General features: G+C 44.8%; 1 protein-coding gene across 3 annotated transcripts in view; it reads left to right on the plus strand.

Moving 5' to 3' along the window:
• Positions 1-22699, plus strand: part of LARGE1 (LARGE xylosyl- and glucuronyltransferase 1) — a 528769-nt gene that overhangs the window by 445698 nt on the left and 60372 nt on the right. For all 3 annotated transcript variants that reach the window (XM_029954992.1, XM_029954991.1, XM_029954993.1), the window contains 2 exons: positions 1454-1566; positions 3420-3545. In XM_029954992.1, the coding sequence (XP_029810852.1) occupies positions 1454-1566; positions 3420-3545 (239 nt within the window). The remainder of the gene's footprint in view (positions 1-1453; positions 1567-3419; positions 3546-22699) is intronic.

The following is a 22699-nucleotide window of genomic DNA, read 5'->3' on the forward strand; positions in this document are numbered from 1 at the left end:
TGACTTAGTGCCTCAGTTTCCCCACCTATAAAAATAAGGATGACAGTATCTAACCTGTAGTGATCTAGGAAGCAATAAGGGAAAAGATACTGGAAAAGCCAAGCAAGCCACAAAAGAGATGTGCAGAGGATGTAATTTGACCTTTTGGCTTAACGAGTTCAGATCTGTGGTACCCCATTATTACCACTACCATATGTGTATGTTTTATTTCATCTTTACCTGACTAAACACCTTTGACTAAATGGTGACTTTACTTTTTTTCTGCAAATATGTGCCAGTGGGATAGGTTTAAAAAAAATGTGTGATTTGGGGAATCACGTTCTTTCCCAAACTCTTAGAAATGAATGTACCAGGTGTCAACTCAGATCATTTGTCAACTGCCTGGAGTTTTCTCCGCTGACCATTCTGCTGAGCTAAGCATCCTGAGCAGGATTGATTCGGGGGCCCATGGGTGCTACGGTTCCATCCACCAAATTAACTGCAGTGGCCTGCAGGGAAATTCCCTTGGCTCCTCATGTACTGTGCTCTGTGCATTCTCTATATGCCCTAACCGACCTGGTAAGTAGACAGCTGCTTCTGAATCATTCAGCAAAGCCAAAGTGTGCTTTTTTATTTAGGCTTTTACTAGTTAAGTTTTGCCTGAGTAATAAACGTAGTTGTTTAAACATTTTTAAAAAATAACAGAAGGGTATACAATGGCAGTTTGTCTCGCTGCACAATCCCCCATTGACCCAGGTCCCTCCCCATAAAAACTAACAGAAGAAAAATGGAGTGCAACTTAAAGACCAAGCGTCAGCACCACCTTCCCTACAGTTTATGTCTGTGTTGGTCATGGGGACCAGAGAAGACTTTGGAAATCAGGAACACTGAAACAAGATCTCGTGGCTTGTCAATAAATGCAAAGCAAATCAGCCAGACTTGCCTAGAATAAAGTCAAAGAGGAGCCACTTTGTGTCTGTAAAGATAAACGGTATATATTGTAAAAGGCCTTCCATCAGCTAAACTAGGAAGGTTGTCCTGTCTCTGGGAAAAAGCACAGGGAAGAACCAAATGCTTCTTGGGAGTGTGGTGCATATCAGGTGCAGTAGGAGGCTCTTTTTAAAATTCACAGGTGAGATCTGCACACCATAGCTGTACCACTTTAACTGGCTTTCCATGTGCAGCTCAGAAGCATTAAGTACGTTCACATCGTGCCACTGCCTCCACCATCCCCTCTCCACAAAGTGCAGGCTTTTCTGTCCGTCTCGCTTAGTGTCGGCCACAGCCTTTGACGCTGTTGTAATGTTCTCCATACAGTGAGGATGTTGCACGAAGAACATTTGAAGTCTTGTCCTGAGTTACCGGCAGAGCCTGGGATTGAACCCCGATATGTTCGTCTCCAAGATGTGGACTTGGATCCTGGCTCTCTGTCTGACTCGTTTTTTTCCCTCCTCCATCCTGTGTTGTTGCCTAGGGGTGATCCTGCTGCTTCTGGATAAGCTACGGAAGATGAAGTGGGAACAGATGTGGCGGCTGACCGCAGAGAGGGAGCTGATGGGCATGCTGTCTACGTCCCTAGCGGACCAGGTGAGTGGCCAGGTTAGAAGGCACAGTTGTCCCTGAGCTCCCTTGTGCTGTTTCTCCAAGAAGCTTGAAAGTAGTGGTAGTCATCTGAATTGCTTCTCCACCTGTCGGGTGACTGTGCACTAGTCTGAATTGTTTCTCCACCTGTCGGTGACTGTGTACCAGCATAGATCCACCCTGTCCTGGCCAGTCTAAGACAGCAGCTGAACTTGTTGGTTCGTTCCCCTTTGCTCATTCATTTGCTCCTTCAGCAGACCTTCACTGCATGCTGTGTATGCCAAGGATGATGTTCAGAAATAGGATTGCAAAAATAAATAAAGGATGCCGTCCTGGGCCTCAGAGAGCTTATAGCTTATTAAAGAAGGTGATAACCTAAGGCATTAAGAGAGGTCGCCATCTTTATCTTGGTGTGGGGTGCATAGAATACCACAGCATATTTCCCCGACAAGGTTTCATTTCCTTTTCTGGCACATGGGGTCTAATTTTAAAGCAACGCCTTTCACTTAGATCCCGCGCTATGACCTTAGCCTCAAAGGAAATGCATTTAAATGGAAGGGAGTAACTGCCTGTCTTGAATAACCAGCTTCTAATCCAGGAGATCTGAAGAGTCTATGAACTCCACCAAACCATTAACATGAATTCATAAAAATCCCCTTTCTCATTTTTACTAGGAAATGGAGGTGCCCGAGCCTTTGACCTTGGCGCTACCAGGCTCACACATTTAGACTTTGAGTTCTCTGTGGTATAGATGGCCATGTTGAAATGGAGAGAAGACTTCTCTGGGTTATCTGCATTTTATCCTATACTATTTGTCCAAAAAACAAGCACAGTCCCGTGTTTTTGCCCGATGTTCAACTGTTTGTGTCACTGAATTTTTGTAAAGTTTTCTAACACGGAAGAAACCAGAAACTCTGTAGGGTGACTTTACTATTTTTTTTTAGCATTGTTATTATTCAGTATTTCCCAAGCAGCTAGAAACTAATTTCCTTTTTCAAACATGAGATCTGGTATAATGAATGAGTTAAAAATTACCCAGGTAGCTGTTTTAAACCTGAGGGGAAAATTGTCTTCCATTATCATATTTTAAGTCAGGTCACAATGACTCAAGCGTGTCCCCAAAAGCTAGCAGTCGCATATCCATGTCCAATGAGGATAGTTTATCCAGCCATCTCCTTCTGCAAAGGTGCATAACTCACCCCCCGGCACCACCTGTCAGCAGCTAGTTAATAAGTGTGGCCTGGTGTGACGAGAGCTTGGAGAAAAGCCCAAGAGATGGAAAACTCCCTAGAAAAGTCGGAGTTGGATTCGGAGGTGGAAAGCACATCCTCGGGCACCGCGGCCTGCAGGAATCCAAGGCGCATCCATCACCGAGTTCGCCAAAAGCCCCAGGAAGAGCTGCTGAAACAGGATCTGTAATTTGTCTCAGCCCCTGAATGGGCAGACCAACTTGTCATCATGCGGGTTCCTCTCCAGGAAGCCCGGGATGGATGACACAGGGCTCCTGGAGGAGGTGGGAAGGAGGGCAGACAAGCGACTTCATTTCATCTATGCCGGCTCCGGTACAAAAGACTGGCCGTGTCCTCTCCCACGTCCGCGTGCCGGATGGCACCTCATGAGGCCGGGAGAGCCCATGGACTTTGAGTCCGTGTGGGGCGTTCCCCGGTCCCCTTCCAAACACCGCTGCTCCGTTCTAGAGCTGCCAGGAGAGGCCGGGGGACTGCCCCGCAGCGCGAGCCAGCCCGTGCTCAGAGCAGGAGCCTGGAGAGAGGCCTGGGCACAGCGGGTGCTGTGCCCCGTGAGCCGGCCTCCTAAGTGAAACGCACCTGACCGTTCTGTCTCTGGCTCTTCTCTCCCAGGATATTTTCAACGCTGTCATCAAACAGAACCCCTTCCTGGTGTACCAGCTCCCGTGCTTCTGGAACGTGCAGCTGTCAGACCACACCCGCTCTGAGCAGTGCTACAGGGACGTGTCTGACCTAAAGGTAGAGGAAGGACAGGTTGCAGTGGACCCGGGGCCCACGCCCGGAGGGGGAGGGGGTGTCTGGCAGCGGTAGACAGAAGCCGGAGGGGGAAGGCTCTTCGGGGGGAGGGATGGCTCTGAGCACTGTGTGCAGTGTGGTGAGAGAGATAAGGACGCAGAAGAGCAGAAAGGATGTGCTCTTCTCCTTTGTTTTCTTTCTCTTGTTTGGGCTTTCTGGAAAGCGTAGGAACCAGCGTGCATGGTTCTTCTTCTTGCCACCTGCTGCTGGCTGTTTTGGTTCCTGTCAGCTCCCCAAATCCAGTCATTTAATTCCAACAAAATCATTTATTGAAGGACTACTCTGTGCCAGGTGCCATAGATATGGATGGAAATAACTCATGTCCTACTTTCAAGCCATTTGTGGCTGGAGGAGAGACACATGTGAGGAAATGAATGTGAAAATGCATGCCAGGTGCCGTGGGTGGTGGGCATGGGGGGGCGGCTGCACAAATGTCTCATTCTACCTCCGGCAGCAGTGACAGTGACAGAAAGGCCTTCAGCATTGGGCTCTAGGTGCTGGTCATAGTGGTAGGGCCTGGACGTGGAAAGAGGAACCCAGAGGGTGTTTTAGGTGGCCAACTTGAACAATGGAAACCCGAGCGAGCTAGAAGGGCCCAGAGTGACCCACAACCCCCTGGACAAATACAAACAGGCCCGTCAGGCAACTCACCTCACAATATCCAGAAGTCCTCCCTGACCAGTGGGTTACTAACATCTGGACACAGGTACCAAAAAGGGAAAATTCCATGCTCCCCAGACCTCCTCATCTTATCCCTTTAACTACAGCCCCCCATGACTGCTTTGTGGCAGATGGTCTCTGCTTTGCTGTCCTGCTGGCCACTACCTTGCAGTGTCTTCAGGAAACTTCTGTCCGCTTTGTTCTGCCTTGGGGGAATTCCTGTCACTGCCCATGCAGCCTGTTTCCACCTGATTGGGTTGTCCCACACTTGGTGCCCCCCCATCCAATTGGGAGACCCCATATTTGGTGGCCTGCATGGAGAGCCCTTGTGTGTCCCCCCACACGATGAAGAAAACAGGGTGTATGAGTTATCTGCTGCCATAGATAATGCTGCAGAACAGGCTAGTCTAATCGTAGCTTAAATCAACAACCTTTCATTTAGTTGAGGAGTCTGCAGGTTGGTGGGTGATTGTCTGATTTTCTCTGGCTTAACCAAATGTCGTGGTCAGTGTTGGATCTGATGGCTGGTTGCTGGGATGACCTGGCCCTCCCCGTGTCTGCCATGTCCCTGAGCAAGCCAGTCCCTGGCTTGTCATAGCAAAGCAGAGGTGGGAGAGGAAGTCTTAGTGCTTGTAAGGAGAGCTTGAGTCCTTGCTGCTGATAATCCTGTAGGCCCAAGTACCTGTATGGCTAAGCCGGGTTAAAGGGAGTGTCAGAATTTCCTATCTGCAGAGGGAGGAGGGAGGAACCGACCTCATCTGGTAAGTGACTATATGAGGACTCAAACCCAGGCCTGCTTGACAGCAGGTGTTTGCCTCTCTGGCTGTATCAAACAGGAAGTAGACACCTGTAACTGTAGACAGTTCATGCCACTTAAAGTGTGTGGCTTTTGCCCACATGATACTACAGTAACAGTAGTTTCAAGTTTTTACTTTTTTAAAAAACATTTATTTATTTTTGAGAGAGAGAGACAGAACATGAGCAGGGGAGGGGCACAGAGAGGGGATGACACAGAATCCGAAGCAGGCTCCAGGCTTTGAGCTGTCAGCATAGAGCCTGACACAGGGCTTGAACTCCCAAACCATGAGATCATGACCTGCGCCAAAGTCAGACATTTAAGTGACTAAGGCACCCAGGTGCCCCTTGAGTTTTTCTAAAGGGGAAAAGGAACCGAAACCTTGCTTTCCTAATAAGTCAGTCTTTTCCAAGTAGCTTCTGGCCCTTGTCCACAGGTATGTGTTAAATCTCATTGATAGTCCTCATGCACATAGAATTTTGTTCTCTTCTTTTGCTGAGCCATTCCTGTTACTTTAGTTTTCAAATTTTCACAAATATAACCTGTGTTGTAATGAACAGTCTAAAATTCACTCCTGGGAAGTGAGATAGTGGGAGAGTTATTCACATAGTCAAGAAGAACGAATTGGTTTTTGTTTTTTGCTGCTCTTGATGTTCATTGCAGAATCTGAGAAAGTATTTAAAACAGAAGCACCTCCATTATTGGTTCTTTCAACCAGCTTTTATGCAGTTCCTTCACTATGTCATGTATTTCTTAGACATAAAGAAAATATATGAACCACTTAGGAATATTTCTAAGACTGTCATGAACTAGAAGTTTAAAAGAGAAAGAAAATAAAACCAGCCCTGCAAAGAACACCAAAAAATACTGGATAAATGATTTTTTTAATGATTTGAAAGCTTAGTAGATCCATTCATAAAGTAAATGAGGTAAACAGAGGCCAGAAACATAATAAAAATATGGATCCAGAAGGATAAGCAAAGAGCAGCTAGATCTGACATTTTCTCGATATCTGCTGATCATTGGTAGCTGGAGGCCTGGCTTAAATGTAGGTGACCTTATCATTTGAACAAAGGAATGCTATTATTAGTTACACTGGGACATCAGGCCTGAATCAAAGTCAGGCAAACCGGTGTATCACCATTCTATTGAAAGGCTGCACCTTGGAATTTGGGCCCCAATCCCCAAGAAAGACAATGAAATAATCCTTGCTGAAGTCAAGATCCAGGAAAAGTGATATCCTCAATGGATAGCACATTTAAAAATATCCATAGAAGAAGATGATAGGGATTGTTAGACGGTTTATCCTAGGCTTTAGGTAAAATAAGAGAGAAATGTTTCCCATGGGAATCTCTCATTTCAAGCTCGTGGTCATATTATTTGAAGGGCTAAAATTGTATGTGTGGGCAGAAATAGAAAAAAATGAAAATGTGCCAGGCACCTGGAAGAAATAAACAGAAATCTGGTCTAGAAGAATCCTCTCAAAAACAAGAAAGACTTCAAAGAATTCTTTAGGTGACATTTTAAGAAAAAGAGTTCTCATTGAGTAATCACCAGGCATATAGGGAAATCAGCCACCATGAGAAAGAGCAGGGACTATAGAACTAATCTCAAAATCTTCAGGTAGTAGACTCATCAGACATAAAACAGAAGAATTGTCATTATGTGTAAGTAATAAAAAAGAATTAATAGATGGAAGAACCAGAGATTTTTGAAGGCAGACAGACCTATTTGGATCAAATAGTACTTTTGGAAGTGAAAAATACAATAATTGAGATTACAGAGTAAAGGAATGTGTTAAAGCAGTAAATTAGACCCAGGGAAAGAGAGAATTAGTGAACTGGAAGAGAGAGCTGAAGAAATCTTCCAAAACCAAGGATGCAGGAGAAAAGAAAAACTGAGAGAGAAATGAAGATATCCAGATGTGTCTAATTAGAATGTCAGGAGATAATAGAGAAAATTGGAAGTGAGGCATCTTTATAGTGAATAGGAATTTTCCAGAACTGTTAAAAGTAACCACAGATACAAGCAGTTTAAATTAAGAGAAAGCTGTACTTAGGCCTACAGTAGTCAAATTGCAGCACCCTAACATGATTTTTTTAAATAACCAGAGAGAAGAAAAAGATTCTCTATGAAGACATGGCGTGGGGGGGGGAATGCGGGTTCCTATCAGCAGCCATGCAAGCCGGGAGAGTGGATGTACTACCTTCAGTGTGCGGGGTAACAATAGCAATATGTATATCTGGCAAAAAAGAATATTCAGATGAGCAAAAGCAAAGAGAATTTTCCACAAACATACCTCTGCAAAGAAAGTTCTAAAGGATTTATTTCAGGAATAAGGCATATGATTCCAGATCCACAAAGGAATGCTGAACAAATTAGAAATATGTAGGAATTTCTATCAATAATTTCTAAGTAGTCGTAGGAGTGGTAATAATAATACCATGTAACTGTGGTCTTAATAGAATATGAAACAATGACATCATATAAGTCAGGAGGGAAGTGATGAGAATCCAGGTGTTCTGGAATCAGAGATTTGTTTAGAAAGTGAAGGAGATAGTAGTTTTAGCTGCCAAGTAGCTTTGTGTTAACCTTTCAAGCTGAAGCCCTGAAAAGAATGGGGGGTGGGGAGTGTATAATTTATAAACCTATGATGGGTAGGATGGTAAATGGAATAGGAAAAATCAAAACAAACAACCAAAATATCTCCATCATTAAAAAAAAATGACAGCATAGAAAAAGTGGGGGGAATAGAAAGCAAGAAATCAGGTAATAGAAAGAAGTGCAAACATATCAGTAAGCAAATAAGCAACCTAAGTTTGGGAATGCAAAGACTAATGGTCATACTAAACCGAAAATCATGTATAACATATGCTGTTTATAAAAGACATACCTAACACATACCAACCTGAACAGCTGATGATGGAGAAAAAATACCAAAATAATCATCTTGGTGTCAGACAGAGCATTGACAGGTGTAGAGATAGTCACAACTTAAAAATTAAAGTTCACCAAGAACATACAGGAACTCCAGACTTGTATACATTTCATGCAGTGGCATGTATATGCATGAAATGAGCAAAATCCTACATATGTATAATTTACCAAAACTGACTTAAGGGAAAAATATAAATTCTGAATTATCTTCTAGCCATTAAACCCTCTTACAAAGTACATAGCATCCCTAGATGATGAATAGAGATTAAGTTCTACAAATTTTTTAAACTCAAAATATAATTCTCATTTTAAGTAAATATCCAGAGAATAGAGAAAAAGGAACACCTTTTAATCCATCCAAATAAGGCCACGATCTCGTCGATACCAAAATCAGACAAGGAGAGCACAAGAAAGGAAGTCTGTAGGCCTGTCACACTCATGAATATTTAGATGCAAAAACCTTAAGCAAAATATTAGCAAACCGAATTCAGCCATGTAGAAAATGGATAATACATCATGGCCAACTTGGCTTTGTTCTGGGAAAGACAAGAATGATTTAACATTGAAAAATCCACAAGTATCATTCAGCATGTTAATAGATTAAAGGAGAAGCACCACATAATCATGTAAATAGATGCAAGACAGTTATTTGATAAAAATTAAATATTCATTTATGAGAAAAACTCTTATAAATAGTATTTACTGAAAACCTACAGCAAAGTTTTGCTGAGCATTTGCTTAGGGATATGCTAATTAAGTAATAAAAAAACAACAGAAAGCCCACACATATGAAAATGTGATTTATAAAGAGATGGCTCTTTGGCCATTGGAGAAAGTATGTCCACAAATGGTGTTGAGGCACCTTGATTATCCATCTGGAAAAGTGAAAATTGATCCCTATCTCACACGAAAATTAATGCCCAAAATTAATTCTAATGGGTTAGAGACTTAAAAGTGACCAAATTCAACTTTAATTTAAAAAAATTTAGGTAACTATGACCTCAGAATTGGGAAGAATGTATTCAAAACCAGCAAAAGCATATATCATAAGTGAAAAGACCAGTGAATTCAACCACATTGAAATTAATAATTCCCATCAAAGTAGAGTCAAAAGAAGAAAAGAAAAAGACCTTTTCAACACATATAACTGACAATGGGTTAGTAAATGAAATACACAGATAACTCTCACTAATTAAGAAGAAAAATGCGTAAAAGATATAAACAGTCATTTCACCAAATTGTGAAGAGAATGGCCAGTAAACATTTGAAAAGATGTACAACATGTCTATTAAATCCTAGAAGTGAAAATTAAGACCACATATAATTTCACCCCCACCAAATTAAAAGAGCGTATTTATCAGGTCCCAGCTGATCTATAGGAAGTCTCCAGTCCTGTTGATAGAAGTGTCAATGGTTACAACAAAATTGGAAAAACACTTTGGCACTTGACGAGGCAAGAGCACAGGACACTTCTAAACTCTCAAGTCCCATTTTCATCTCAGAAATAAGAACACATAAGTTCTACAAAGACGAGTGCAGCTACAAACCTTGGCAGCCCTTAAAAAGGAAGGAAATTCGGACACATGCTACAACATGGGTTAACCTTGAAAAAAACGCTAAGTGAAATAAGCCAGACAAAAAAGGAAAACTATTGCTGATCTCATTTATATGAGATACTTGCAGTAGTCAAATTCACAGAGAACAGAAATGGAACAGAATGATTACCAGGGGCTGAGCTGAAGGGAAACCGTGGAATTAATGAGCACAGATTTCCTTAGGAGACATTGAAAGAGTCTTCGAAATGGAAGGTGATGATGGTTGCATAACAGCGTGAGTACACTTAATGGCGTTGAACTCTACCCTTGAAAATGGTTAAAATGGCAAATATTATGTACTTTTTACCACACTAAAAAAAAATCAGAGGTGGGGAGGACCTTAGTAGGTGGCTTGTGCAATTGTTTTTAGCAGGATTGGTATGAGTTTCATTAAAGAAACCAGACGGTATTCATAGGCCAGTATATTTGACATGTGATGAGAACTTCTAAGTTGGCAGCCACAAAAGGGACAAGGAAAGGCACTATCAAATAGAGGAGATTTCCTCTGGGAACCTTCACCTTAGACATTTTATAAATGCCAACAAAGCTAGCTAGGTGTCCAAGTAAAAGTGTCACATCTGTCCTCACAGATATACCAATGCGTTCGTGCATTTACTGAGTGGTTACCTTATGCCAGATGCTGTCACAGGCTCTGGTGATGCTATAGGAGATAAAACAGACAAAGCCATTGATCACATAGAGATAGATGATAGATAGATAGATAGATAGATAGATAGATAGATAGATAGATAGATAGATAATACATCACGGCCAACTTGGCTTTATTTCAGGAAAGACCAGAATGATTCAACATTAGATGTTGATGTAGCAGGTGGCTACGCCACTTTGACATTGCTCAGTGGTTGCTTAATTATTGTCACTTTGAACCTATCAAACAAAATAATTTGTGAACTAACTCTTTTTGGCAGCCTATTCTATTTACAAGTAGAGGACTTTCCATCAAATAACAAAACCAGGAAGACAGTCAAATCAGGTTAACGCCTATCTTTTTAGATAAACCATAAAAAAGAATCTGCAAATCATTTTATCCACTAATATCTTTTCCCCCAAAATCTTACGCAGAACCCTAAATTACAGCCAATCCATAAAAGTGGGAAGAGGGTTAAGGGATGAAAGAAAGAGGCTGGCAGCCCAAGTTCCACCTTTGGGTCATATCGCGGTTGGACATTGCCGTGGAGCCCGAGAGCCTGTTTGGATGACACTGTGTGTCTTCTGTAGGTCCCTCCAGGCCAACCTGGGCCTCAGATTCCAAGTAAAGGTGCATCTTAGTCATTTTCTTTCTTCTCATTCTCTCTCCTTCTTCCTCCTGTCCTTTCTTTCATCCATCATGTTCAACAGGAATGAAGAACTTCCTGTTTGCTGGGCACCGTGTTCCCCCCGCCCCCGCCCCGGGGAGGATACAGATGTACTCTGAACTGCTCTCCCTTAGCTCACACTCCAAAGAGTAGCCAACCTGAGAAGCCCACCTGTGGGTCACGCAGGGCATCTGCGCTGGGCCAGCTGATTGAAAATGTCAGCTCAGGCAAGAACCTAAAAATAGGTTGACCTCGATTTGCTTGTCTTTCCAACCAAGGCCAGGTTTTTTGTCTGCTGATTGTGCTGTATTATTCTGCATAGACACCTCTCATTATCCATCACCTGTGGTTCTCCGATTCCTTTCCTTGAAGGTTGAGCAAGAACTTAAGGACTCTTACACAGCAGGTGAAGGACCGTCCTGGATTTTTGCATTTTCCCCTTCTTATAGTCTCTCACCCATACCTAATCTGACAGACATTTTTTTAAGGGACTTTTTTTTTTTTTTTATCAAGTTGTTCCAAAGCTTTGGCTCACCTTTCATGGAAATAGCCACTCTCTTTTTTCATTCTCCTAATTCAGAGAAAATTTTAATGCATTTCCAGTTACATTATAAATATAAGTGGCATTAAAATACATTCGGTAACACACAGGTCACTCTTGGTAAGCATGAAGCTCACTCTGTAGGAGCAGACACACTCGTACCAGACAGGAGCTTACCATCCTTGGGCATCCATCCTGCCCAGGGTGCCAGTAGAGAAATGTATGCTAAGAAGACGTTGGTGAAGGAAACAACTAAGGGGGAAAGTGGCTTCACTGAGGAGGGGGGAGAAGTATACAGGCTTTTGGAGCCAAACAATCCCTTACACTCTCATGCCTGTTCAACCTCTTACCAGCTGAAGGACTTGTATAAACCTTGTAGCTTCTCCCCGTCTCAGTTATATTCCTGATAAAATGGAGGCCATGATGTTTGGCCCTGTTATCACAGGCCCCTTGAGTGCTCCGTAGAAATGCACTTGACTTTATTTCAGTCTTTGTGTTTCAGAGACCTTTGTTTTTATGTTTCAGTCCTCAAACTTGATGACTCAGCCTTCCCTGGCTGAGTCTTAAATAAAAAGAGAAGGACTCAACGGAGCATCTATTTATCTTTTCACCCCGAGCACAGGCTCTTAGGAGATGAGCCAGAAGGGCTGTGTATCGGCTTGGAGAAGGTAGATTGGTGGTGTAGTTATGAAACCTCATTCTAGTCTTTGAGTCTCCTGTAGGCATTTAGAGAAGGAAGCCCTGGCCACGAACAGTGGGGGATGGTCAGGAAGTAGCAAGCAGAGGGTCCAGTCCTTGGGTCTATAAGAGTTTCTGGAGCCCCAAGGCTGAGTAAGCCACAGCTCCTGACCTCAGGAGGGTCACAGTCTAATGAGAAGCAAGCATTAAGCAGAGAATTCCAGTACAGCCTGCTAAGTGCTGCAATGGCTGAAGTAAAGGGGCCGTGGAGAGCCGGAGGAGACCCTTCTCAGGGGAGAGTGTGATCTAGTCTGTGTCTTGAGGGGATTCTATAGGACGTCCGAGCTCAGTCTTTATAACGTCTCTTCCCTCCTCGTCTTCTGCCCTCACATCATTCCTCAGCCCCCAAACACCCTTGCCACTCCTCTCCCCAGTCCTTTTGTAGCCATTTTTTCCCTCCCCTGCATATGCTCCTGGAGAATGGGAAGGAGCAGTAACCCCCATGCAAGTTAGGAACAGGGAACTGGGTGCTGGTAGATACTTAGCAGGGACCACACCAGTGCTACAAAAACATCTGCCCAGAACACCCTGATCCCCTTCTGGGATTGACAGGAAATGCTTCTCAGAGGGAGCAAGCTGTGGCCAGGCCCTCAGTGGACGACGTGGGGTTTTCAGGCGGATGGGCTGGGGATGGTGTGCCAGGTGAGGCATCACTTAATCTTTGCAAAAATCTCACAGGGTGAAAACGAAGGATCATATGGATTAAGTCACTTACTTGCTTGCCCAGAATCCCATACAAAATATGACAGAGCTGAGGTTTGAACGCACGTTGGCCTGACCCTGACTCCAGAGCTCTTGCCTCCGATATAGGGCTGAGTCCCCATCTTCATTGCTTCTCAGGAAAGCATTTTACATGAGCTAATGCTTCTGTAGGATTATTCTGTGTGAGCCCTGTTTGTGTTAAATGGCTTTTTGAGGGCTGACCCCAGAACAGAGACTCTCAAGATAGCACTGCCTCCTTAAAAAAATTTTTGGATTTTAAGCAACAGAGTCAGAGACTGGATTTTTGACTGCCATCCATTCATACTTTGGGAGCTGAGTACACTTAAAAGAAAAATCCTAAAGAAAAGAAAAACCAAGAGAAAACGTGCCATCCATATGGAGACATGGGGTCTGTGCCTAGCGGCAATCTGTACCATTTGCATAAAAGAAGTAGCACATAACTCAAGTTTTAAAACATTTTATAATACTTAGAGAGGTGTCAGTTTTCACATCTTCTGAGGAAGATGAGGGCCCGCCATGCTTTAGCACATGGAGAGCACCCTAGCCGAGCAGACTACAGTGAAAAATGAGGCCAGGGAAACCAGAGCGGGGGTAATAAGAATGATGAATGGGAAGGTTGATTTTGGAAGATCAGGATGGATCAGGAAGAGAAAACAGTTGCTTCGGGGAGAAGATCTAAAATCTACAATTACCACCTCCCAACCAGGCCTCCATTACTTGAGGCCAGAGCCTGTTTACTTTCATCACATGACTCGAGTCCAAGGGCCTCGAATACTTTATTGTCTCCGGGCACCACTGCGGCTGGTACACTTGACGGGTCCCGGGATTAAATAGGAGGCGGCTGGCCCCTGTTCAAGTAGTCTGGCGTTGGGCACCGTCGCTCGGGGGCTCACGCCTTGGAGTTGCTCAGAGCACCCACTAGAGGCCAGGCTGGAGGGCTGTTGGGTTCCTTTTTTTAATTTTTTTTTTATAGTTTATTGTCAAATTGGTTTTCATATAACACCCAGTGCTTCTCCCCACACGTGCCCCCCACCATGACCATCACTCCCTCCCTCCCTCCCTCCCCATCCCCCTCCCCCTTCAGTCCATGGTTCGTTTTCAGTATTCAGTAGTCTCCCCTGATCTGTGTGCCTCACTCTCCCCCGCTCTCTTTCCCCCGTCCTCTCCCCATGGTCCCCTGCCGGGTCTCTCCTGTTAGACCTATGAGTGCAAACATATGGTATCTGTCCTTCTCTGCCTGACTTATTTCGCTTAGCATGACTCCCTCATGGTCCATCCATCTTGCTACAAATGGCCAGATTTCATTCTTCCTCATTGCCATGTAGTACTCCATTGTGTATATATACCACATCTTCTTGATCCATTCATCAGTTGATGGACATTTAGGCTCTTTCCGTGATTTGTCTATTGTAGAACCTGCCTTCCCAGTGTCCTTGAGTGAGAAAGTAGGGAAGCAATCAGCACTTTGCAGAGAAGCTGTAAAGACTACAAGGGGCCGCATATAAAGCAGTTGGTGCCCCCGACTGGGAGACATGTAGTAAGCCTCATGTCCTTCTTACCGATGATTAATAATTAGTAATGTTCCTTCTCTCTCTTAGAGTGATTTTCAGTCGGCTGGTGGGCATGTAAACAAGGGATCTTCATCATCTGTCCGGTGCCCGCATTTCACAGACGGGAAACAGGACCTGAGGAGGGGGAGGGTTTGTCCCCCGAGATGAAGCCCTGGCATAGTCAGCATAGGGGACTTTGGAGAATGTAAGCTTTGGGGACTTTTGTCTTCCTTCAGCACTCACCCGTTCTTTGTGCGTGAGGTGATTTTCAGAACTAAGCTCCTTTGGGTGTTAGTAGTTTAGGGTATCCATCATTGGCTTTGTTATAAGTAGCTGATGAAGTTCAGATGCAATTATTTCTGGAAATGTCAACAACATTCCTCGGAGCAAGGTGACGCCTCTGGAAGGTCTGCCCTGTGGTAGCACTTTTGGGAGCATGTGTCCAAACAATTTCAAGAACTGTTAATGGGATTGCTTTAAACAGAGGGGACCTGGGCAGGGGTGCAGGGGGGCGTCCTGCGTACCATATATACAAACTAGCACGTTGTGAAGTCCTGCACAGGGATTCCTGACGGGGTTGGTGGACCCTCAGCATTTCTTTGTCAACACACAGAACAGATCCCTTTGAAGCGCCAAGTAAGCAGCATTGGGTGGTTGTGGTACCTAACCACGGATTTCTATGTCTGTAGAAATGAGGGTTTTGATGGGTACGGCAGCTTTTTTTTTTTTAACCTCAAAATCCCCATAACAATGGCAACAATTTCAAACATTTACTTTCCAAAAGCCCAATCTATATCACAGGTTCTTTCTGAAAGTAGTTACTGCTCTATTCATTACCTTGATATTGAAGGGTCAGATTAAAGGTGTATTTTTTCAACAGCACTAGATAACATACAAAAGATAACCTTTTTTTTTTTATAAAAACAAATGCATAAATCACTTTTATATATGCCTTCTATTATAAGGCCTTTGCCATGAGCTCTGTATTTTACAAAAGATTTCCGTTGTCATTCCTGGTATCATTACCAAGTGTTGTAAAAATTCTATGATATTTTCAGTCTTGCCTTTGTAAAAGTAACCAAATCGGTGACATCCAGTGTACAGCTGGCTTCAAGGGCTTTTTTGCAAACTTTCCTTCAATAAGGCTGTGAAAGAATTCAGTATCACTTTGTAACCTTACTTGGAATCTTCGGTTATTCCAAGCAAAGCAACTATATCTTTCACACATGCACTTTGCGTAAAACCACTGTCATCTTAGAAGTAGGAATTCGCTGATCATATTATAACTTGTCCAAGGCCTCTTTAATGCTTAGTCCTTAGTGCTCACTGTAAAGTTGTCTCCTAGTATTTTGTTATCAGAACAGAATCTTGCAAATAGCATGAGCTGACACACAGCGGGATCCTCTGTGCTTTGATTTAACTGGTAGCAAATCTCCCATGTAATTTGTTCTTGAACTAGTACCTTCAGGCCTTCAGGATTTGTTTTTGTGACTCTTCTCACAACATTTGCTGGCAAAGGAATTTATTTCATTCGTTACTATATCATCTTGTGTATTTTTCTCAGCCATTTTTGCCACGGCAGGAAAAACAAGTGTTTCTCTTACTGGATTTTATTATCTTTCATTTTTACATATGAAATCCCCAAAGGGACTGCTAAACCCTTTTGATGGGGGTTAGTGGAATGTTGTAAAGTTCTCGACTGACTTTCCCAAGACTTTAAACATCGTCAAAAAATTATGGAAGCTTGACTTCATATCCTGGATGCTTTGTTTTTAAATGTCTTGCTAATCATGCATCTTTGTACTAACATTAAATAGTATCTTGAGGCATTGTGCACACTTGGGGTGAAGCTCTTCCTTAACAATAGTGGTTGTAAATCCATATTTGAATATTTTTTTGCAGCTTCTTGTCAGATTCTAATGAGGTAGACATTTCTGTACTTGGGAATGTAGCTAAGGAGGCGCTCAGACTAGAAACAGAAGCCTCAGCTTGGCTGTTTTCTTGCCAGTCACCTGAGCTTGTCTTACTGGTGATCTTGATCAGTCAATGCTTTGTAGGACTGTGTTTTGTTTTATTTTAACTATTTTTACTTATTTTAGAGGAAGAGAGAGAGTGTGTGTGTGTGTGAGGGAGAGGGACGAAGAGAGGGAGAGAGAGAACCTCAAGGCTCCTCACTATCAGCACAGAGCCCGCCGTGGGGCTCCATCCCAGGAACCATGAGATCATGACCTGAGCCAAAGTTGGATGCTTGACCAACTGAGCCACGCAGGCACCCTGTCTTTTGTGTTTAATACATACCTTTGTTTGGAAGAACTTTTCAAAGAAGAGGTTGTAAAAGCAGTGCTGAGAGCATCATATCCCCGCCATCTGGTGCCCGTTTCCCCTCCTGTTCACATCTTGCGTGATAATGGTGAACTGTCAAAACTGACAAACCCGCATTGGTGGCTTGCCCCTCACTGATCAGCAGGCTTTGGGTACATTTTGCCAATGTTTCCATTAGTGTTGCGTTCCCTAGGTCTCCTCTAGCCCCTGACACTGTCTTAGTTTTCCCCATGTTTTTCATGACTGACCTTGATAGTTCAGCTGGACTGGTCAGGTATTTTACAAAATATCCCTCAAACTTGCTTTGTCTAATGTGTTCTCCTCATAAGGAGACTGGGGTTGTGGGTGTTTGGAGAGAGTATCATAGAGGTGAAGGGTCCCCGGCCCCCAAGGGCATCATATCATATCAGGAAGGACCTGATTTTGACACACAACATCACTAGGGGCTCTGTACTTGGCTAGGAGAGCATTTCCGGGTCTGTGTACCATACAATGATTATTTTCCCCTTTCGTGCTTCATGTTTCAGAAGTGAGTCCCTACACCCACCCCCCACTGGGAATGGGGAGATGAAGTTCTCCTTCCCAGTAAGGGTTCAAACCCACATATTAGGGCTCTTCTGTAAGGATCTGTGCTTTTCTCCCCCATCTATATTTATTTATCTATTAAATAATTTATTCATATCCGTGTAGAGTCACATATATTTATCTTATACTTTGGGCTATCATGCCGGACTCCATTTAGGCCATTTGTCCATTTCATGAGGAATATTTTAATTAAATACTGATATTATTAAATGCACTAGCAATAGATATTAATGATTGCTGGAACACTGACGCAGGCACATTTAAACCCCAGTGCGTCTCAAAATGTGACAGTTCCACATTCTGCCCTCTGCACTGACACCATGAAAAATGGGTGCTCAAATCACATAGCAGCTCCTTCTCTCCTTTTCTCTGTCGCTCTCATGCTGCCCCTGTTCCCGCAGGGTAACTTTCAGCAGTCCCCAGCCGGTGAGTAATCAGAGCTCAGTTCTTCAACAAATATGTGCTGCATGTGTGCTATAGGCCAGGCACAGCCTGAGCACTGGTGACACAGTAGCAAGCGAGACTGTACAGGCCCTGCTCTCCAGGAGCTTAGACGCTAGTGTCGATTATAGATACCAGACAAGGACACAAACAGTCCAACTGGGCATTGCAGGCGGTCAAACATGCTTTGAAGAAATCAAAGTGAGTGATTTAACCACGACTGGCACTCATGATCCGCGTGTGGAGAAAGAGAGCCTCTTTCTGTCAGGGCCTCAGCTAAATGACTCTGTTGACCCTTCTTAGGACACATGCCCACACTTGATCCCAACTCTGTGTTCTCAGGAATGACTCACTGGTCACTGTGAGTCACATGCCCATGCTTCTGGCATATCGGGCATGACTGATAGTCCCATGAGACTCATGAGAGGGGGACCAGGTCTGGTTCTATGAAGCACTGATGTAGGGCCCACAGAAAAGCAAGAGTGAGCCACCACAGAAGGTGTCTGCCGGGAACCAGGAAGCCAGCTGCCTTTCCTGGAGCAGAGATCCATATGGTGCCCACCCCTAAAGGCACTAATTACCCCTTGGGGCAAAATCCCACTCAACTACAAACCTAGTGCTCCTCAACCAACCTTGGCAGGATCCCTCTGCTAAAGATTCCAAGCTGTCCCTACAGGTGGGGTCCGCTTCCCTCTATCCTCCCTGTCCCTAGATCAACAGAGACACTCCCCAGAGGGACACCATGAGGATGGTGTGAAATGTGAGTCAAGTCTTAGAAATTCATTTCATAGAGAGGAAGACTATGGGGCCAGTGACCATCCATAAGTCTTCAGTCGGTTGTCTGCAGAGAAGCCACAGCAAGAACAACGCTCACTGAGGATTCTTCTGTTTGCACAGCTTTGCCATTTTGTGCCATCAGTAGTCCATCAGGAATTCCCCGCACATACCAGATCCAGTTCAAATTGATTGTCAGCCCCACTTTATAGTAAAAATGAACTGAAGACATAGAACGTGCTGAACATAAGAGAAGATGGCTAAACCTTCTCATGGACTCGTGACCCTGCCGGCCCTGAGCATTAGCAAGGGTATCCATTTTCCTATTGCCACTTTCCCTCTCCACATCCTCTCCCTCCTCACAGGGAGAAATAATGTTACAGGTGACAGAACAAAAATGGAGGGACATAGGACAGGGTCTCGGATTCATGCACAGGCCTACCTGTCTACCTTTCCCAGATGAGGAGACTAAATAATCACTGAATTTGGCCTGTACTTTGCCCTTTTCCCGAATAATGATGCACTTTTGTCTGGGAAGAAGCAACAAGGACCTGCATTAAAGGAGACAAAGAGTCAACAGAGCCTTTGTGGCTTGAAATCTGAATCTCAGATACACTGTCCTTGCTTAATAGCCACCTGGTAGTCGTCAGGAATGGGAACGAAAGACGAGAGCTAGAATAGAATCTTCAGCGGTTGGTGGGGGCACCAAAGAAGCGAGGCGGATTCCATGGGCAGTCAGCCCACGGTGGCCGAGCCGGTCCTACACAGGCAGAGGTGGGCAAACAGGCCTTGCATTCAGGGCGCATTCGGGGGTTTAAACAGAGACTGAGGGACAGTGTCACGTTAACGGACATCCCATGGGAATGGAGTGTGTGTGTCCCAGGGACTCACGCGAGCTGAGCACCAGGCTGCTCCAGACTCCACAGTGGACACCTGGGCATTTCTTGTCTCATGGATCCTCTGAAGCAGGCATTCCTACTTCCTTGTATCAGATTGGAAAGCCAAGGTTATACACATCATTTTGTTTAGGTGACAGAGTCGAGGGGAAGCAGGGGTGACATTGGCTTTGCTCCTCTGCCCATCAGCGTTGCTCAGGGTCTGCTCAGTGTGTTAAGCCTGTTTGCCTTACTGAGTAGCCCCCCTTCGAGCCTCTCTGTGTGGTCCAGTCAGGACCGCGGCTCCTTCTCTGGGCTGTGCCATCTGACCCGTCCTACCCCTCTGCCTCAGGCTGCGGCCACCTGGAGGCTTTTGTTTCCGTTCTTGTTTCTCATCCCCTTTCCCACATAGAGACTCTGTTTTCACCCAGCCTTCCCAGTTGGCAAGTGGCCGTTTTGTGAAATCCAAACCTAGGTTTCTTTTGTGACTTGAGGAGCACGTGCAACGTACCTTGATGTGCATCAGTCCATTGTCCTAGGCTTGACCATGAACTACAAGCTGGTTGCTGTTACGCCCCTTTTGCAGGTGAGGAGCTGTCTCCATGGTATTAGGCAACTTCCTGCAGGTCACCAGCTGCATTAGCTGACGTGCGGCTATGCCTGCTTGTCCCCTCTCTACCATGGGGCGTGATCCTGAGGAGGCCAAGGAAAGGGACTTGTGAGATCATCATACCCTCCTTTAAACACCAAACAAGGGGAGAGCGCAGAGGGAGCTTAACCTGCTTCAGGAGAACATGACAGGCTGTTTGGCCCTTAGACAAAGAAGAGGGGAATATATTTCTCCATCCTAAAGTCCACATTAATAGGGCTTTTATACATGATTTGCTGTAGACAGAACGTGAAGATTATTGAGAATGTCATCATCATGATTTCCATTCTGGAAGCAAAGGGCAGCGAAGGAATACTAAGTACCTGCCAGGCACTGTGGCACTCAGGAAGAATAATAAGTCATGCTCCCTGCCAGCTCAGAAATTCACATTCCGAAGCTGCCAGGTGCCGGCATGTAAATAAATAACTACAAGAGTGTGCATTGAGTCCTACATAGAGTTAAGTGCAAGAATCTATGAAGCACTGAAGAAGGGCCAGCAACAGCCCTGGGTATTACGGTAGGAATGCTTACAGTGGGAATCAGAAAACCCAGTTTGCAGGAGGCTTAAACTGATATAAGAGGGTTTAATTTCTTAGCAAAGAATACTGGAGTAGCTGTAGACATCGGTTTGTAGATAGCAGCGTGTCGAGCTCTTCCTCATAGTCACAGGACGGCTGTCATGGTTCCAGTCATCACATCTCTGTTCACGGCAGAAGGATTAGTGGGGTGCGAGGAGAATGGCACCTTAACTGAACCTTATTGTTCAGAAATCAAATATGTGCTTCCCTTTGTATCTTTTTGAGCAATCCTGAGTCATATGGTCAACCTGGCTGCAAGGGGGTCTAGGAAATCAGAGAAGAGGATCATCATGATTAGCTTAGATCTTAAATGGATCGTGATCCATTTGCCGGAGGTGGCAATTGCAACTACAGAGTTAGGGAATGAAGAAGGGGCTAGAGAGACCTACTGGGAGGTAGCACTGCCATAAGCGGTTGGGCAGAGATTTACAGACGAGACGTGCATTTGAGCTCAGCCCTGCAGGACAAGCAGGACTTCGCGTGGTAGAGACGTAAGGAGGTTCTGGGGAGGGGGTTAGAGCATGTACAAAGGCACCAAGTCATGAAAGACAGGTTCAAGAAATACCAGGAAATTCTTTTAGCTTGGAGATAGAGCAGGAGTTGTAAGTGGGAGCCATTTTGCAACAGGCATAACTACCAGACGAAGGAGGGTAGGGGCTATTCTGTGGGTCAGGGGAGGTCTTGAGTCACAGACCCATTTGCCAGATACCCCCTTATCCCCGTAAACTTGGGAGACATACGGCCCATGTTCTTGCTCACCTGGCCCTTGCACACAGACTCTGATGTCTTAGCATTTTGGCACCATGCGTTATTTTTATGAACCCTCTGGGTTCTGACTGCTTCAGAAGCTGAGTTTTTGACTAAGCTCTTTCCATACCCTTGTCCTTGTACTGAGGTCTCATTTCTACCTTTGAAATGCTTTTTTCTTGATGGACGATAGAGTCTCATGCTCCTCCTTTAGTCAAGCTGACTTCTGCTGTCTTCCTGGGTGATGTTTGAGTTTCCTGGACAGTAATCAATTTCTGTCAATTTTTCTGGCTCACTGCAGGCTGACTCCAAGTGTGCACACATACTCAGCCTTTACAGACATTTCAGACCCAAGCAGATCACGCCCACGGGGCCCCTTGGTGCCTGGCGGCTTCCGCAGCCCACCTGGTCTGCAACCTGGACGCCTCTTCCTCTGCTTTCCAGGCTGGGAGGTTCAGCCCCCGGAACTGAGAAGTCCTAGACCATCCTTCAGCCCCAGCATCCCAGGGATGGGTGAGGTCCCTGTGCTGGGAAGGGAAAAGCAGGCTTCTTTTGTGATCCTATAATTCTTCAGTAAATCTCACATTAATTGCTGTGAACGGAGTCATTTAATGATTACGGCCATGAGAGAAATGAGAGCGGGATTCCTAGCGCCTCTGTCCCTTGGGTTCAAATCCTGACTCTCCTGCTTCCTAGCCATGGAACTTGGGGCAGTTTGCTGAACTTTCCTCACCTGTGAGGTGGGATAATTAGACGATCACTCGTAGTGGCGAGTGCCCGTGGTAAGTGGGCTCTGACGGCAGCTCTCAGGGCCGTGCCTTGGCACGTAGCAAACCTCCTGTACGTGTTAGCTGCTGATGGTAATTATTACTGCCATGTTAATGTGCCTTAGTAAGTGGAATAAGTTATGATGGGTTCTTACCACAAGCCTTGGGAGACTCACACGCACTTACCAGCTCCTTGCAAAAATCTATTTTCGGGACACATTCTCCAGTGTCACTCCATCTCGTGTGTGAAAGCTTGTCAGCAAATGTCATCTACACCACCAGCTTGCTGCCCCCAAGCCAGCAGTGACGGGTGAGTCTGTCCCTCAAGGGACCAGGAAATGACATTTCTCAGTCGTCAGACAAGCACTGATCAAAAGCATCAGCAATACTAATTCTGAGTCAGATTTTCAGAGGCAGGCATATGGTTTAATGGAAGAACAGTGAGTGCCCCAGGAGACAGATCCTGGGCACAAATTCTCCGTCTGCTGTGTGGCTCTGGGTAA

This window comes from Suricata suricatta, chromosome 10, assembly GCF_006229205.1.
Source record: "Suricata suricatta isolate VVHF042 chromosome 10, meerkat_22Aug2017_6uvM2_HiC, whole genome shotgun sequence".
Classification (NCBI taxonomy): Eukaryota; Metazoa; Chordata; class Mammalia; order Carnivora; family Herpestidae; genus Suricata; species Suricata suricatta.